The following is a 16959-nucleotide window of genomic DNA, read 5'->3' as shown; positions in this document are numbered from 1 at the left end:
GCGGCGAGGGCGGCGGCTGGGGGGCGGCGGAGCCGTCGTAGGCGGCGAGCACCTCGCGCGCCTCGTCGACGAGGTCGGCAAAGGCGGCGGCGGCCGCCGCCGCGTCGGGAGCGTACAGGAGCTCGAGCAGCTCCGAGTCGTTCATCTCGAGTAGCATGCCCGTCATCTTGCCCGCGCGCTCGTCGTCGAGATGTTGCAGCACCGCGTAGATGCGCTCGCCGAGCTCGACGTCTCGCTCCGCCTCGCTCAAGCCCTCGAGCGCCGCGCCCGTCAGCGGCGGCGCCTCGCGCAGCGCCGCGATCGCCGCCGCCGCCGCCGCCAGCCGCGCCGCGCGCGATGCTGCGCCCTCCGCCTCCGCGCCGCCCCCACCTGCCAGCTCGAGCGCCGCGGCGGCCGCTTCCGGCGCGTCCACCGCCGGCGCCAGCCCCAGCATGCCCCTGAGCACTCGGCTCGCGCCACCCAGCACGCCCTCCTCCTCGTCGTCCGCCGCGGCGGGCGAGGGGGGCGCGGCGGCGGCGGGTGCAGCGGCGGGCGCGGGTGCAGCGGCGGGCGCGGGTGCGGATGCGGCGGCGGCTTTGGCTAGCCGCTCGCCCATGAGAACCTTAGCGAAGGAGAAGCCTCCGGGGAGCCCCCACGGCGCGGCGGGCGGCTCAGGCCGCACGAGCAGTCTCTCCGCCTGTGGAGAGCGAGTTGGAAGGGGGTGACGGTATGGCGGCGGGGGGGGCGAGGATCGCACGGGCGCGCTCTTCCGCCTCTCCGCCGCCCGCGCCGCCCCGCCCGTCGCTTTCCGGCGCCGGAGCGTCCGCGAGCGCCTCGAGCCTCGCCTCCTCCTCCTCGGCGTGCGCCTTTGCCTCCTCGCGCGCCTCGCGGTCGTCCTGCTCCGCCGCCGCCGCCGCCGCCTCCGGCTCGCCCTCCTCGTCCTCCTTTGCGCCGTCGGGTGGCGCGCCCGCCGCCTCGGGGTGGTCGACGAGGTACTGCAGCTCGCTGGTCGCAACCTCGGCGAGCAGCCGGCCGAGCCGCAGCCCGACGGGGGCCCGCCCCTCGACGAGGTAGCCGCCGAGGGCGGGCAGCAGCTTGCGGTAGGCGGCAAAGAGGCGGGAGAGCCCGTCGTTCTCGATCTGCAGCCCGGGCGGGTGCGGGAGGAAGTCGTTTCCCACGAGGAACGAGAGCGCGACCAGGTCGTCGAGCACGCGCTCGAGCGAGTAGCCAAAGGGGAGCACCGAGCTGCGGAACTCGAGGTCGATGTACCGCCGCAGCAGGCCGACGTGCAGCAACACGAACTCGCCCGTCGCCGCCAGCGACTGCTTGCGCTGGTCGTCGGCCGACGCGCGCCGAAACACAACCTTCTCGCGCAGGATGCAGAGCGCCGGCGCGTGCGTCGCCAGGCCGAGCATGATCAGGTCGGCGTCGAGGCCGTAGACGCAGTGGCGGCGCGGCAGCTCGCGCGCCGAGCGGATGTGCTCTGCGATCTTGTGCTCGCCCTCGCCCGGCGCCTCGGCCGAGGAGAGGACGACGCGCAGCCGGCGCCAGAGCTCGTCGGTCTGAAGCTTGTGCCGGATGAAGTAGCTCAGCACCTCCGTCACCCGCGCCATGAAGGCGGTCCCGGGGGTGATGCAGTTCGAGTCAAAGGGCTCCGCCGCCGCCGCCTCCGCCTCCGCCGCCTCCGACTCCGCCGCCGCCGCCGCCGCCGCCTCTGCTGCCGCCTCTGCTGCCGCCTCCGTTGCTCCTGCATCCGCCGCCGCCTCGCCCGCGCCGCCCGCCACGGCAGCAGCCGCCTCGTCCGGCTCGTCCGCCGGTGCCGCCGGTGCGGTGCGCCCTCGCGCGGGCGCGGCGCCGCCCGCCGCCGCGCCGCCGCTGGCCGCGGATTCGGCGAGCCTCTGTCGCTTGGCCTCCGCCTCGGCCTCCTCGGCCTCCTTGGCCTGCTCGCGCTCGCGCTCGACGCGGAAGCGGCGCTGCCGCTGCTGATTCATCTTGGCGCGCGGCGCGACGCCGTCGATGGCGACGTACAGCAGCCGCTGCGGCCGCACGAGCTGGACGAGCGTGTCGAGGTACGAGCAGATGGCGAGCATCATGTCCGCCTCGGTCGGCGCGGCAGCGCCGTTGCGCGCCGGAGGCTTGTTGGCCCCGTGGGTCGCGTTGTGGAGGATGCCGTTCGCGTCGATGTACAGGTTGTCCACCTCGGCAAAGGGCGGCGACGAGGCCGGCCGGTTGATGAGCGGGTAGCGCTCGCTGAGCCAGCGGTAGAGCAGCGGCACGCCCATATCCTCGAAACGATTGACGCGGCGTCCCGCCCGTGCCACCCACACCGAGGGTCCTGCGCCCGATTGAGCCGCTTCCGTGGCCTCGGAGGAGTGAGCGGCCGGTCTCGAGGTCTCGAGGTTGATTGCCCCTCCCAGTTGCGTGTGTGTGTGTGGAGGCAACCGATGCGAGTCGACTGGTGTGTGTCGTCGTGGTTTCGTATCAAGAATACTCACTCACACACCCCTCCCCCCCCCCGCCCCCCGGGACTGTGGTTCGCCTTCGAATTCCTATTGAGGGTTGGTGATTGTGTGACGCGATCCACGGGATAGGAGAACGACATCAATGCGATCTCAGGGACGCTTTCCCGATCGATCCGTAACGTGTAAGCGCAGCCCGGCCCGATCGGAGACGCCGCTCCTCCACAGCGGTGCACCGACTTCCAGTCGGTCCATGCGTGTGTCTATGGCGCCGCAGTGCATGCACGAGATGGGCCCGGGTCACTGCCCAACCGGATACTATGCGGGCTGGGACGCTTCCATCGCCACCGAGGAGCTGTGCAAGGCCCAGTGCCTCGCCGAGGACGAGTGCATGTTTGCTTCGCTCAAGGTGGGCCACACCTGCAGCCGCTACAACTCAAACGCGGGCAACTGCGACCCGCTCATTGGAACAGACCACACGACATGGGCGAAGCAGGGGTGCTCGGGCGCGGTGTGGGCGCGGACGCCGAGCCTGCACGTCCACCTGTCGACGACCCTCGACGAGCCGAGCGACAACGAAGCGTGGGGGCTTCAAGACGTGCGGCTGTTCTTCGCAAGCGCGCCGCCAGCGTCGCCACCACCGCCCGCCAATCCACCGGATCCGCCGGCGCCACCCCCGCCAACACCCCCGCCGCCCCCGCCGCCAACACCCCCTCCTCTCCCTCCTTTTGCGCCGCACACCGACCGCTTCCTGACAGGAACGTGGATGCACGTGTCGCGAGGACAAAAGGTGGCCACAGTCCATGGTCTGTCGGCCTTCACGCTCGAATTCACATTCCGCCTGCATGCAAACCCTTACGACTACCATGCCGAGCGAACCATCCTACGCATTGGTCGCGACAACGGGCAGACCAACAGCCATCACCAATTCGGGTACCGCCTGCCCCTCGTTGGTGTGCGCAATTTTGACGGCGGCTCGAGTCACAGCCCCGTCATGTATGTCGACCACCTCAACGAGTACGAGCTATCGCATGATCAGCGGCGCGTCGAGTTCCCGCTGCCATTCTACTCGCCCCCACCCCTGCCTCCGGCCTCGCCACAGCCACCCGTGGCTCCCGGTTGGACCGTTGCTTCCGTTGATACATTTCCTGGAGCAACAGGCTGGGCAAGCAACAGGCGGCTTGATGTCACACATTGCGGCGTGCATGGTTCGATGCTCGGCGGACACGGGGTCTTTGGAGGAGGGGCCTACATCGAGAAAACGTTCGACCTCAGCGGCGTGCGCGAAAGCGGTGACCCGCCGCATGCGCGCGTTCGGATCGAGCTCACCTTTTTCGCAATTGACTCCTGAACACGCCACCGTCACCGCCGCCCCCACCAGGAGGACTCGATGCCATTGCGCGGACTCGGATCCCATTGCGCGCAGGTCAAGGGGCATCAGGTGGCAAAGAGGCGGCGGGCGCGTATCTCGCCTCGCCGGCGCCGCCGTCGCCGCCGTCGCCGTCGCCGCCGCTGTCACTTCCAGGAGTTGGTGCTGAACGGGTCGAGGCGCTGGCGGCGGGGGATGTGGAGGATGGAGACAAGGAAGATGTGGTGGCGTATTCCGCGCCACCGTCGTGCTGGCATCAATGCCACGGCGAGGCTGGCGCATGCGACTTTTGTGGCGCAGGCTTCGCTTGCTGCCGTCCTGACGCCGACAACGATCCGTGGCCGTGCCCTTCAAACATACCATCGGAATACAACTACCACCACTGCACGTCTGCCCAACCAGCTGGGGGGCCAACGGGCGAGGTCTCAATGGAGCACACGATTCGCGTTGAGATAACAATCTCATCCATGACTGTCACCCTCGATGGAGCATCCAAAGGCTCGGTTAATCTCTATGATGGAGAACACAATCGGAATCCACCATTGTTTGAGGAGCAGCACGACGTCTGGATTAGCGACTACGCTTACAGCAAAGCGTTTGCTGAGGTTCGCGACATCGTCATCGAGCGCTTTCCGCCACCACCGTCGCCGCCGCCTTCCCCACCAACTTCCCCGCCACCACCATCGCCGCCGCCACCGCCGTCATCTCGAATGGGGGCGCATCGATGCAGTAATGTGCGAGATCGAGGTGAGCGTCGCGCCCTCGGTCTGCTGCGACGTCTTCCAAGGTCAGATACGGCACGGACGGGGCGTGGCGCGCCTGGTTCATCAAGGACGTGAAAAGATCATCACCCCGAAGCATTCGGTCCAATGTCGAGGGTTTGGCGGAGAGCGCACCCACACGCGACGCGCGATTGCGTTGCGCCAGTGGCCAGCCTCACGCACGCTAAGCCGTGTCAGCTCACGAACACGCGCCCGAGCGTCCGTTCGCGGGTGCTGTGGCAGCGTGTCGGTTGCAAAGATGTGCTGCGGGAGCGACGCGCGGTTCTCCTGAAAAACGAAGCTTGGGCTGAGGTCGCCAGAGATTGGCTCACAAGCACGGTGTGGCCGAGCGGGTTGCCTCGACGAAGGCCGCGATGCGCGCTAGGTCGCTGGCGTAGTCGCACTGCGTGAGGCCCGATGGGCGCCGCCGATCGGTCGCCCCGCCGTACCTGTTCACGGTTGCACGAGTGAAGAGACGTTACAGACGCACTCGGCAGACGCACTGCGTGCCCCATCATTGATGTGAGTACCACCCGATCCTTGCAGGCCAAATCGCGGTCGATCCTGGCGCAATCGTCTGCGACGCCGGGCAGCCAGCGACCTGGCGGGTGCGGCGGGGACCGGCACAGCCTAAGACAACGCTTAAGGCTGAGCGAGGTAAGTGCGGGGCAATGGTGCGCTCTATTTTGGAGCCCCAAAATGTACAAGGCAACGCCGGTGTGTGTGTGTGTGTGTGTGTGTGTGTGTGTGTGTGTGTGTGTGTGTGTGTGTGTGTGTGTGTGTGTGTGTGTGTGTGTGTGTGTGTGTGTGTGTGTGTGTGTGTGTGTATGTGTGTGTGTGTGTGTGTGTAAGCGAAGTTTGCTGCTACTCGAGTACTAGGCGCCTCGATCGGTTGGCCCAGATCTCGCGCAGCACCTGGGCCGGTGGAGCGCGGTAGGCGGGATACGACTCTCGCCGCCCCCCACCCTTCCTGCAGCAAGGTGACGTCAAATGAGTCCACATTCTGGGCGTTTGTCCCTCCCCAATCGCCCTACTGCTCACCCGCCCGTCCCCGTCGCCTGGCCCATCACCTCGCCCGGCTCGTCCACGCAATGCGCCTCATTGGTGTCCGGCTCGCAAGGGCATGCAATCTCGGCACGGTTGTACCACATGCCAAAGTTGATCACCAAGACACCTCCTCCTCCACCGCCAGCCACGGAGGGTGCGAGCAGCCCGCTACGCTCAAGCAGCGTCTGGAGCGCAGTGTGCGTCTCCGGGACGCAGAACCACTGGTGCAGATCTGGCCACTGGCTGCCGCTCCCAAATACCTGTTTGTGCGCCAGCGCGGACGCGGCCCACAGCTGGTTGGAGAGGGAGTCTCCGACAAAGGTCAACGGCCTTCGGCCGAGGCGTGCGACTGCGTCGGTCACCTACGGCCGGGCAGGTAACGTCTCCAGAGGAAAGGCCGCCAGGTGCGCCCCGTGTGTAAGTGTCGAGACCTCGAGGCGCGTGCAGCCGCTCTGCTGGACGTACACGTTGCGCTCCGCGAACTTGTGCACACGGTTGCACGGAGCAAGGTAGTGTGCATGGCCGTAGGCTTTGCGAGGAAGCATTGCCCGGTTCGAGCTGTTGCGAAGGGCGGCTTGATAGCCGGAAGGGACCATGCGTGTCTGCGTACGCCACGTGCCGGAGGAATCACGCAGCGAACCTCGGCAGGCCATGTGCGCACGGCGCAATCGCCAGCGAACCGCGCCCGCCGGGCCGGCCAATGCATCGCGAGTTGGAAATTCTTTTTCTTAAGTCGAATTGAACTTAGAAGAGATGATTTTATTTTCTCCCAGTCCGCTGCATTGTTGGGCGCCTTCATGAATTTGTTGCCAATTCTTTTTTCTCAACCGTAGGGGGGAGGGCGAACGGTGCCAGAAGGGATGCTGGGACGAGTCGTCGCGCGCCTCGCCCAGGACTACATCCGCGAGACGCTGGTCTCCAGCCCGCGCTTCCGCGCGTGGGCGAAAGCCACCGACAGGAACATCGCCGAGGCGCCCGGAAAGATGAAGGCGACGATGGAGCAGGCGGCAGCGCGGGCAGCCGGTCAGAGCCGCGTTGGCAGCAGCGGCGGTGGCAGCAGCGGGGCTCAGAGCCACAGCAGCGGCGGCGGCGGCAGCGGCGGCAGCGGCGGCGGCAGCGGCGGCAGCGGCGGCGGCGGCAGTGTCGGCGGCGGAGCTAGCCGTGCACCAGACTGGGGCGCGCGCGTCGCTGCCTTCGCGGCGGCTCTGCGCGAGGAGGTGAGGAAGGATCTGGGAGCTAAGTAGGTGATTGGTGTTGAGTGGCGCGTGGGGTGTAGAGCCGGCCTGCGTGCGTGGTGCGTGCTGCGTGGCGCAGAGCTGTGGGACGTGTGTCTCGAGTGTGTCGCGACCTCGGCGGAGCGAGTGAGCGCGCGATGTGGAGGGAGAGCGCGCGCGACTCCGCCAATATAAATCAGCAAAATAACACGTCATCTCCCCCGCCGACAGTGACACGTCATGCAAGGGGTTTGCGCGCACAACCCCGGTCTGCCTTGACTCGTACGTCGTACTCGTACGTCGCTACATGGGAGGGCTTCGTGAAGGATGGATTGAAAAACATTCGAACAAAGAAAAGGCGACGGGAGGAACCGGCAGAGGATGCAGTGACGTGACACACACACACACACACACACACACACACACACACACAGACACACACACACACACACACACACACACACACCGCTCACCCACGCGCACTGGGGGCCTTGCACTTTGAATGCCGTGGGGCTCCTGTCGTCAGACGTGGAGACGCGAGGGTTGCCCCCCCTTGCCCCACCACCTCGTGTGTGTGGAGAAGTTTACCTTACCTTACCTTACCTCGTACGTCGTAGCGCACCTCGCCGGCCGCCGACTGCGGACTGGACTCCGACTCGCCGTCGCTTGTGCCTAATCGGCGGAGCAGCTTGCCAAGCCCAGGAGCGGCGGCGGCGGCGGCTGCACCTGCGCCAAATCGTACAGCGGGACCAGCGGCGGCGGAGGCGGGAGGTGCGACGGGAGCGGCGGCAAGTGCGGCGGCGGCGGCGACGCATGCACCGCGGCGGTCGGCGGGATGGGAGGCTGCGCCGGGGCGACAGCCGCCGCTGCCGCCGCCGCCGCCGCCGCCGCCGCCGCCGCCGCCGCCGCTGGCGCAGCTGGCGCTGCTTGCGCCGCTTGCGCTGCTGGCGCTGCTGGCGCTGCTGGCGCTGCTGGCGCTGCTGGCGCTTGGACGCCGAGTCGGAAGCGACCGGCGCAGCGCGGGCACTGGTAGACGGTGCCGCCGCCCGTGTCGGCCGCACGGACGCGGAGCTGGTGGTGGCACTGCGGGCACGCGACGATGAGAGGCGCGCCCGCCTCGCCGCCCGCGTCGACCTCCCTACCCACCGCCGCCGCCTCGCCGCCGTCGCCGACCGCCGCCTCCGCTCCTGCCGCCACGGCGCCGCCGCCATCCGTGCCGCCGCCATTCGCGCCGCCGCCGCCGCTGCCGCCGCACGCGCCGTTGGCGTCGTCCGAGATGAACGTCTCGAGGCCGCGGGCGGCGAGGGGCGGGCCGGTCGAGATCGGCGCGGGCGCGGGCGCAGGCGCAAAGGGGAACGCCCACGACCCGAGGGCGACCGTGCCCGCCACGGGCAGCGTGCCCGCCACAGGCACCGCGCCGGCCACCGGGCCATACCGCACCCGGTTCCGCTCGTTGATGAGCTCCGCGCCCGGCACGTGCGGAGGGAGGGGCTGGTAGACGGCCGAGACGCCCGCTGCAGCTAGCCTCGCCGCCGCCACCCTCGGGTCGGCCACGAACCCGCTCGTCTTGGGGACCCGCGCCTTTCCGCTCCGCCGCGTCCCGATGAGGATCTCGTAGTGCTGGTGCACCGCGGCGGCGCTTCGGCCGCTTCCGAGCCGGGTCGAGATCTCCTGCCAGTAGTCCGCGCCGGCCGTGCCGCCCGCTCGCGACGCCATCACCAGAGCCAGGAGCAGCTCCTCCTCCGAGTCGGACCAGCGCGGCATTCGCATCGGTGCCTTGCGCTTTCGGGTCTTGCCCGCGGCCGCCGGAGCGCCCGCCGCAGCGCCCGCAGCATTGCTCGCCGCAGTGCCAGCCGCGACGAGAGCGGCCGCTGCGCCCGCCGCCGCCGCCGCGGGATGGCTCACGTTGGCCGTGCCGGTAACGTCGCTCGCGATCACGTCCACGCCGGCCGTGCCGTGCCGCAGAGAGTTTCGCATCAACGTGACGTCGTTCTCCGCAGGCGTCGCCATGTGGGACCAGCGAACCGCCCGCTCCGCCCCAAAGCAGGCTGCTGAGGCAGTTGGACCTCTAGGGTTTCACATTCACGGACGCCAGCCGCGGATATCGGTACTGTACGACCCAGGAGACAGCCCGACCCCAGGCACGCAGCGTACAGAACTACCTACACGACACATGCTGAAAGACACACGGGGGACGACATGGGCATGTGCGACATGGACATGCATGCACAGTACGGGCGAGCGAGGCCATAAGAAGGGGCCACCGGGTCACCGCGGCTTGGTCCTGTCGGAGAGGGCGGTCTGTGGACGCCTCTCCTCGCGGCGCGCGCCCCTCGGCGCCCAGTTGGCTCTAGGCGAAGGCCAGGTAGGCGGCGGCTGCGGCCACGACCGTCTCGACGGGGTTGTCCTTGAGCGTGCCCACGTCGAAGTCGTTGTTCTTGAGCTTGGAGAGGAGGCCGACCGCCCAGAGGACGGCGGTCAGCTTGGCGGCGTCTGGAGGCGAGGCGTGCGCGGAGACGGTGAGAGGCGGGAGGCGGGAGGCGGGAGGCGGGAGGCGGGAGGCGGGAGGCGGGAGGCGGGAGGCGGGAGGCGGGAGCTACGCAGCGCGAGCGGTGGAAGCGCACCGAAGGCCGAGCCGCCCACCGAGTAGACGACCGTCGAAGTGACGCCCGTCACGATGGAGATGATCAGGTTGGTGTTCCACACATCACCCGAAAAGAGCTTGGTGAGCTGCGTCTCGCCGACGTCGGCGTACTTGGAGGTGACGGCGCCCGCCGCGGTGATGGCGGCCGCGACCTTCATGCCGCCCTCAAAGTTGCCGGGGTTGAGCGGGCCGAGCGACATGCCGCCACGGAGCTTCATGAGGCCGGGCGCGGGCTGGACGGCCTGGTGGGCGGGCGTCGGGTGTGTGTGAGAGGAGGTGACGAACCGCAAGCGGCGCAGAGCCGGCGTACGCGAGTGAGTGGTGCGTGTGGGAGGGTTGGAGGACGTCTGCAGCGAGCGGTGCCGTCGTCGGGAGGGCACACGCAGGCGAGGGGACCCTGTCCTTCTCCCACCCCTCGTTTGGCGTGCCCGTTTTATTTATTTATTTATGTTTTCTTTCTTTCTTTTTTCGCAAAGAATGCAAAAAGCCGTCGTCTCCAAAGGCCAGGGATGCAGTAGAATTGCACAGAGCCGCACAACGTCAACGAGAGCGAGGCCCCCTCGCCCGCCACCGCACGGCGCAGCCCTCGCCGTCTAGACAACGCGATAACAAGATAGGGCAACACACGACTGCTACAACCGCACTTGGCCAACCAGCGGTAGCAGCGCGGCGTAATCACGAAGTGGTCCGAGCCGCCGCGGCGCCTGGCATAGGGCGTGCCCGCGGCGTCGCGCGTGCGCAGGAGCTGCTCGGACCAAGCGCGATGCCACGTCCCCCCCAAACCCAACACGCTATGAAAATAAACTCGGGGCGCACGCACGTACACCTTCTCCATTGTCGATCTCTCTCCACTAGCGACCTTCCCCTCGGCTGTCGGAAAAGAAAGAAAAGAGCCAAGCCAAGAGAGGGATGCGGGCGCGTGTTTTACATGTTCGGTTGTTTTCTTTTTTGTGCCAGAAAGAAAACGGACAACCCAAGGGAGGGATGGGAGGACGGCACGCCGCCACCACACAGGGATTTTTTGTGCCAGCGTGCGGGCGCGCAGAATTCTTTTTGAGTCCGCTGCGCTAAGCCATCCCGCAAGCGGGATGGCCCGACACTCGAACCCGCAAGCGGGCGTACGAACCGCGAGCGGCTCGCACTCGTGACACGCAGGCGTCCGACACACGGCGCCGGGGCTAGCTAGGCACCGAACGAAGAGGAACTACGGCAAGAACCGCACACCACCCGCTGACGAGCGCTCGCGGAACTGGTCCGTGTGTGTGTGTGTGTGTGAGAGAGATTGTGTTGAGTGTTGTGTGTGTGTGTGAGGTAAGGTAACTCTAAAACACAAAGTGGTGGGGCAAGGGGGGGCGACCCTCGCATCTCCACACCCGGACACACACGGGCAGGAAGGAGCCCCACGGCATTCAAAGTCTCTGTAACAAAGTGCAAGGAAGCACTGGCCCGGTGCACGATTCGATACTGCACGTGGCTCGTGGGTGAGCAGCCTGCCCCTCCCTCCCGACCAGGAACTCCCGCACACGTGAGAGGAAGCTCTGGACAACGGTGTCGTGGGGCTCCTTTCTAGACCTTCCCATACTGCGTTGGTGTCCAGACTCCAGTCCGAGCCTGACTGGCCTTGTGTCATGTGTCAGCCCAGGCGAGCCTTGGATAGCCTTTGTGCGAGAGACACGACACAAGACAATGCTAACAATGCAACACGCACGGGGCGGGGCGAGTCGGAGTGGTAGGGGCTAGGGCTGGTGACTGGTGGTGGCGCGGGCCCAGGCGCCACAGGCCCCAGCCTTTGCAGATTTTGCACGCGGCACGCGGGCTCTCCAGCGAAGCAGCGTCCACAGACCACACACCACAGCCGGTGGGGGCGCTCAAGACAAGTGTCGTCCTTGACCATGTAATTGGTGGCCCGAAAAAAGAAACGGGGACGCTGTCCTGTGCCATACATTAATCATTATACAACGCCGTTTTCGCTTCCACAGAAACACTTGTGCGCTCATAGATGATAGATCATACATAGATCGGTCTCCTTCGCGCTTCGCCCCCTGAGCCCTGTCATTCCTTCACCTTCTCGAAGCCGAGCAGCACGACCATGGCCATCGTGAAGGCCGCCGCCGCAGCCCACACAGCGGCAGCGCGGCCCGAGAACTCGCGGTAGAAGAGGAGGCTCCACGCGCCAGAGGTGACGAGATTGGAGGCCTGCCCGTGCCGCAATCGTGTCACGCTCCCCGGCTCTCTCTCTCTCTCTCTCTGTGTGTGTGTGTCTCTCTCTCCGTCTCTCTCTGTCTCTCTCTGTCTCTCTCTGTCTCTCTCTGTCTCTCTCTGTCTCTCTCTGTCTCTCTCTGTCTCTCTCTCTCTCTCTCTCTCTCTCTCTTCTCTTCTCTCCCTCCCCCTCCCTCCCCCTCTCTCCAGCTCCCCCTTCCCCTCGCCTGGAGCGTCACGGTCGGCATCTCTTCCTCGTCTCGCGCGTGTCTCGCGCCGTCCATCCACAAGTGGGGGGGGGGGGTGCGGTGGGCGGTGGGCGGCGGGCGGCGCCTGGAACTGAGCCACCGTCACCGCGTTGCCGCCCAGCTCGACGGCGAGCGTCGACAGCAAGTTGCCCGCCGTCCAGCAGAGGCCTGCGCCCAGACCAGGCAGCACCGCCGCGCGAAGCACCTCGTGCGCGAGATATGGCGAGATATGGCGAGATATGGCGAGATATGGCGAGATATGGCGAGATATGGCGAGATATGGCGAGATATGGCGAGATATGGCGAGATATGGCGAGAGATGGCGAGAGATGGCGAGAGATGGCGAGAGATGGCGAGAGATGGCGAGAGATGGCGAGAGGTGGGAAGAGATGGCGAGAGATGGCGAGAGATGGCGAGAGATGGCGAGAGATGGCGAGAGATGGCGAGAGATGGCGAGAGATGGCGAGAGGTGGGAAGAGGAGCACCTCGCTCCTCCGGGGGGGCGGCAACGGCGCGCCGCCGCACATTCCGGTCGCCTAACAAAAGAAATCCAATGCCGAAACCGACCCGTTGGAGCGGCGCCGCCGCGCATGCCGCGCCTAAAAAGAAATGCCGTCAGGATAGAAGGAGAAGACTCGTTGGAGCAGCGCCGCCGAACATGCCGGTCGCCGACGCAGCGGCGGAAAGAGCGGCGGTGATGGCGATCGCGCCGAGTCCGAAGGAGCAAGTCCAGGAGCCGAGTGGCTCGAGCTCCGGCGCCTAGAAGCTTCTTAGAAGCTTCCTAGAAGGTTCCTAGAAGGTTCCTAGGAGGTTCCTAGGACCGCCCCCAAAGGAGCAAGTCCACGAGCTCCGGCGCCTTGGGCGGCAGATGCCGCTGTGCCAGCGTGACCATCACGTACCTAGAAGGTTCCTAGAAGGTTCCTAGAAGGTTCCTAGAAGGTTCCTGGAAGGTACAGCGTGACCATCACGTACTGGACAGAGGCGAAGACGCCGGCGGCGGCCGCCAGCGCGTACCCAACGCGGTCAAAGGGCGGCAGAGGAGCGCCTAGAAGGCTCCTAGAAGGTTCCTGGGCGGTCCCTACCCATTGCGGTCAAAGGGCGGCAATTTCAGCGCCGCTGCCGCCGCCGCCGCTCCGCACGCCGCGAGAGTAGCCGCTGCCGTGCCGTGCCTCGCCACGCGAAGAGAGGGCGCCTAGAAGGTTCCTAGAAGGTTCCTAGAAGGCTCCCAGAAGGACCTCGCCCCGCCAAGAGAGGGCGCGATTCGGGTCGTCGCGGCCGCCGTCCTCGCTCGACGTCTCGGAGCCTACGAGGAGAAGAGTGCTCGCCGTCAACAGAAAAATGAAAGCCACCAAGGGACCTTCAGGCCCTCCCTCGGCCCTCGGCGCCAGGGCTAGCCGTTCGCACCCCCCCGGACTGGTCACTCCGCGCCATAGGCCTCCCCGGCACCACGGGCAACCCCTCCGCGTTTGCTCTGCGCGGGCTGTGCAGCGCCTCGCTGTCCGCCTCGCCCTCCTCCTCGGCGAGGACGAGGCGCGCTGAGGGGTGCTGCCTCGCGCGCTGCAGCGAGAGCCGAGGCGCAAAGATGAGACCCGCCATGCCGAGCAGCACGCCTAGAAGGTTCCTAGAAGGTTCCTAGAAGGGTCCTAGAAAGACCCGCCATGCCGAGCAGCACGCCAGCGAGGTAGGCGGGCGCGAGGAGGAAGGTGCCGCCGCCGTCGAGCGTGTGCACCTTGAGCCGCTCACCCAGCGCGATCGAGCCGGCGAGGAAGGAGGCGAGCGTCCCGGTGCCGGCCGAGGTGAGCATCACCGGCCCGACTCCGAGCCTCGGCACGGCTGCGATGGTGCAGAGCCCGGCGGGGATCCAGGCGGCGGCGGAGGCTACGGCCCACCACGTGAAGAGGAAGGGCTCACCGCTGCGCGCCAGCCGCAGCAGCACGAGGCACGCGCCGAGGAGACAGCAGCAGCTGGACTTTGCCGACTGGAAGAAGAGAGGAGGCACGCGAGCGGCGAGCACGGCGGGCCGCTTGAGAAAGATTGGGTAGGAGCCGTTGAAGAGGCCGGCGGCGATGGCGAGGGCGGTGCAGCTAATGCTGCTCATGGGAGCCCGCTCAGATAGCTCAAAAAAAGAATTCGTGATTTCGGCCTTCTCAAAAAAATAAAAGTGCTGACTGCGCCAGGACAAAGAGAAAAAATCTCGGCCCTTGACCAGAGGCTGTCCTCCGGCACCTCCCTGCTGCCAACGCCAATGGAGTGGCGCCTCGCGCGCCCCTCGCCCGGCGCTCAGCCGCACGTCTTGCAGACGCCAAACTGCGCAATCTCGCTCTGTGCGCACGCCTCCCGCTGGTCGGCGGGCAAGTCGCGGCAAGGCGTCGGCGCCGGCGTCTCGCACTCCACCCCCTTCGCGGCGCAGATCGCCTCCAGATCTGGAGACACGATGTCCACAAATAGCTTTTGCAGCCTCGGCAGGGAGCCGCGCGAGAGGGCCTCGGCGAGGGCGCGCAGGCCGAGGTCGCCGACGCGGTTGTAGTCGAGGTGCAGCCAGCGCAGCTGTGCGAGGCCGCCGCCGCCGCCCTCGTCGTCGTCGCCGCGCCCCTCGCCGAGGACCTGCAGGAAGGCGACGAGGCCATCGTCGCCAATGCGATTGTGCATCAAGCTGATGCCTTGCAGCGTCGGCAAGGCTCCGGCGGTCAGCGCGCGGCCGAGCGCGACGAGGCCGTCGTTGCCGATCAGGTTGCTGGGCAGGTAGAGCTCCTTCAGCCCCGACAACGCGCCTACCGCCGGCTGGGCCAAAGGGTTGGCCGCATGGAGAGGGGAAAGCGAGGAGCGAGACCGCGGTCCGCGCCGACGGCGAGCGAGGTGATGAGCTGCGTTATGGTCTCGAGGTATACCCAGGGCCCTCGACCGTCGCGCCGGTAGAGCCCGGCGAAGGAGCCGAGGTAGGCGCGTTCGCCGTCGCGGCTCACCGCGAGGTGCGAGTATGAGGGCTGGTCGTAGAGGATGTCCTGCTCGTGCCTGTGAGAGTCATGTTGGGCTTCTCTCTTGCGCATCCGTGTCACTATAGCCGCTTGGGGCGGACGTCATGATGGCGCCGGTGCAGGCCGATGCCGCCCTCCAGCCAGGCTGCGACGCCCGGGTGATCGTCGTCGTCATCTCTACCCTGCATCGTGGTCCACACCTAACCATCATACTCAATTTAGCAGCAATCGTCGAGAGCGCCGCCCCTGCCCTTGCGCAGCTGCTACGCACCCGTCCGGCGTTTTTGTTCGACTGCTCCAGCACAACCATCTCCCCTCCCTGCCGACCGGCGGCGAGAGGCTTGCCCGGCGTCGAGAGCGTTTCGTGGGAAGAGAGGTCTTCTTTTTCTTTTTCCCCCCCCCCCCCCCCCCCTCCTCCTCCTCCTCACTCGCCGCACCCTCGTCGTACCAGCGAGGGCCGAGGGGGCCCGTCGCCGGTACCAAAAAAGAAATCCCCGGTACCTAACTGCTGCTACCCCGTACCTAACTCAGTGCAAAGCACCTAACTCAGTGCAAAGAGAGGGAGGGGACATGTCCCGTAGGTGTCCTTCTTCATGTGCCCCGACGGCCGTCTCCGATCCATCGTCACCATTCTCGCCCTGTGCGCTGTCAGCGTGGCCATCGGCTTGGCTCTGGTGAACATGCACAGCGCAGTGACCTACACACCCAAGGAGCTGGCGGAACGGATGCAGATCGCTACGACGCGGCCAGCGACCCACGTCGCCATCTTCTACTGTGCCGCGGCATTGGGGGCGATAATCGGCTCGCGGCCTCCCGAGCAGCTCTCACGCCGTATGAGGTTGATCTCTTTCGCCCTTCTGGCCGCCATCTCTCTGAGCGCCGACGTCATCCTGTTCACTCGGAGCGGCGACGTTCGCTTCCTCATGGGACAGGCCTGCTTCAACGCGCCCATGGCGGTCGCGTACTGGCTGTCCGGCTCGCTCGCCGGGTTGCGGCTCCGGCAAGCCCAAGGCAGCTGATCGCGCGAGGCAGATGGTCCACGCGCTGCGTTCAAGTACTTAGGGGCCTAGAGAACACAACCCCTCTCCCTTTTCTCCCAGTAAAAGTATACGGAATTCGATTTTCGCGGTGATTTCGGGGCCCGAAGGGGGAAGAAGCCTTGCTCGGCACCGATGCCTCGCACCACGCGAGCGTCCAGGACGTGGTTCATCAGTGGCTGGCCGGTGACCGTCTCTGCTGGACACGCACAGTGCTCCCAGAGGACATTCCCACGTGCGGCGACGGCGGCCGCCGCGTCCTCTCCCCCGCCACCGGCGGCGGAGGCGCCGACGACACGCGTGCCGCAGACGCCGAGCAGGTCGTTGAGCTCCCGCGCCTAGCGACTCGAGCGCCACATGCAGCTCGCCTTCCGGAGAGCAGCGCACCTGCTCACACCGACGGCGCAGCGGTGATCCGCGCCTGCCGCAGTGCTCCCTCCCTTCTGCTGAGCAGCGCCCGCCTCCACCAGCGCCTCCCCCGCGCCGCCGAGCCGGCCTCCCACCCTCGCCTCGTGCAGCAGCGGCGCCAGCTCCTCCCGCACCTGGCACGGAGATATTCTCATCATGTCACAACCAAGAGCGAGGCTGTTGCCCTGGACTACTCGGGTGCGGCGCGGCGAGCGGCTCGATCTTTCTCATCGACTTCGACATGAACTCGCCCGGCGCAAGCATCCAGTTCCTGAGCAATACCCGCACGAGGAGCCATCCGTCCCGCCGTGCACCGGCCTCAAGTGCCTCCGCGCCGCGTGTCGGTGTCGAGCCGCGCGTCGAGCGTGCCGCCTCTTGGGTCCCTCGCCCGGAACGCGACTACTGCGCAGTCTACGGCCTGATGCGGAGCGGGGGGGGGGGAGAGGGGGACCCGTCGACCAGTCCGGGACTTGCGAGCTGTCCGGGTAGATGGCTGTGCGCCTGTGGAGGGCGCTGCGCTGGGGGGATGGCGCGCGCCTCGTCGACCCGGAACACTCCTTCGGTGGGCGAGGGGGTTGCCTCGCTCCGGTGGATGACGGACACGGTGACCTTTTGCGCA

General features: G+C 66.8%; 6 protein-coding genes across 6 annotated transcripts in view; 2 read left to right on the top strand and 4 right to left on the bottom strand.

Annotated features, from left to right (window-relative positions):
- Positions 1 to 2261, bottom strand: part of EMIHUDRAFT_448662 (5'-3' exoribonuclease) — a gene marked incomplete at its 5' end in the record, with an annotated part of 7237 nt that extends 4976 nt beyond the window's left edge. The window contains 4 exons of the mRNA XM_005757822.1: positions 370 to 475; positions 602 to 676; positions 1344 to 1574; positions 1941 to 2261. Coding sequence (XP_005757879.1) covers positions 370 to 475; positions 602 to 676; positions 1344 to 1574; positions 1941 to 2261 — 733 coding nt within the window. The remainder of the gene's footprint in view (positions 1 to 369; positions 476 to 601; positions 677 to 1343; positions 1575 to 1940) is intronic.
- Positions 2262 to 2703: 442 nt separating this feature from the next.
- On the top strand, positions 2704 to 3789 carry EMIHUDRAFT_199199 (hypothetical protein; the record flags this gene model as incomplete). The annotated part of the gene is made up of 2 exons (XM_005757821.1): positions 2704 to 3036; positions 3229 to 3789. The coding sequence occupies 2 exons, from the start codon at positions 2704 to 2706 to the stop codon at positions 3787 to 3789; spliced, it is 894 nt and encodes a 297-aa protein (XP_005757878.1).
- Positions 3790 to 7418: 3629 nt separating this feature from the next.
- Positions 7419 to 8839, bottom strand: EMIHUDRAFT_199196 (hypothetical protein; the record flags this gene model as incomplete). Its single annotated transcript, XM_005757820.1, has 4 exons — positions 7419 to 7501; positions 7840 to 7912; positions 8207 to 8569; positions 8735 to 8839. 4 exons carry the CDS (start codon positions 8837 to 8839, stop codon positions 7419 to 7421), a joined length of 624 nt encoding a protein of 207 aa, XP_005757877.1.
- Positions 8840 to 8926: 87 nt separating this feature from the next.
- EMIHUDRAFT_433204 (hypothetical protein) lies at positions 8927 to 9716 on the bottom strand. Its single transcript, XM_005757819.1, has 2 exons — positions 9454 to 9716; positions 8927 to 9322 (listed from the first exon to the last, which is right to left on the bottom strand). Exons 1-2 carry the CDS (start codon positions 9689 to 9691, stop codon positions 9180 to 9182), a joined length of 381 nt encoding a protein of 126 aa, XP_005757876.1. The 5' UTR covers positions 9692 to 9716; the 3' UTR covers positions 8927 to 9179.
- A 4484-nt stretch (positions 9717 to 14200) lies between these two features.
- On the bottom strand, positions 14201 to 15205 carry EMIHUDRAFT_199192 (hypothetical protein; the record flags this gene model as incomplete). Its single annotated transcript, XM_005757818.1, has 5 exons — positions 14201 to 14404; positions 14525 to 14691; positions 14751 to 14922; positions 14997 to 15077; positions 15167 to 15205. The coding sequence occupies 5 exons, from the start codon at positions 15203 to 15205 to the stop codon at positions 14201 to 14203; spliced, it is 663 nt and encodes a 220-aa protein (XP_005757875.1).
- A 1624-nt stretch (positions 15206 to 16829) lies between these two features.
- EMIHUDRAFT_199189 (hypothetical protein) overlaps positions 16830 to 16959 on the top strand; it is a gene marked incomplete at both ends in the record, with an annotated part of 1354 nt that continues 1224 nt past the window's right edge. The window contains one exon of the mRNA XM_005757817.1: positions 16830 to 16902. Within this exon, the coding sequence (XP_005757874.1) occupies positions 16830 to 16902 (73 nt within the window). The remainder of the gene's footprint in view (positions 16903 to 16959) is intronic.

The sequence above is a fragment of the Emiliania huxleyi genome (genome assembly GCF_000372725.1).
Source record: "Emiliania huxleyi CCMP1516 unplaced genomic scaffold EMIHUscaffold_9, whole genome shotgun sequence".
Taxonomy (NCBI): domain Eukaryota; phylum Haptophyta; order Isochrysidales; family Noelaerhabdaceae; genus Emiliania; species Emiliania huxleyi.
The sequence above is the reverse complement of the archived record's forward strand: the minus strand, read 5'-3'. Positions and strand labels throughout refer to the sequence as shown.

What these genes read in the sequence shown, in the direction of transcription:
- EMIHUDRAFT_433204 (XM_005757819.1), bottom strand. Translation starts at nt 9,691, where the DNA reads ATGAAGCTCCGTGGCGGCATGTCGCTCGGCCCGCTCAACCCCGGCAAC. An exon ending in GGTGGGCGGCTCGGCCTTCG is followed by an intron (nt 9,323 to 9,453) that starts GTGCGCTTCCAC and finishes CCTCGCCTCCAG; the next exon opens with ACGCCGCCAAGCTGACCGCC.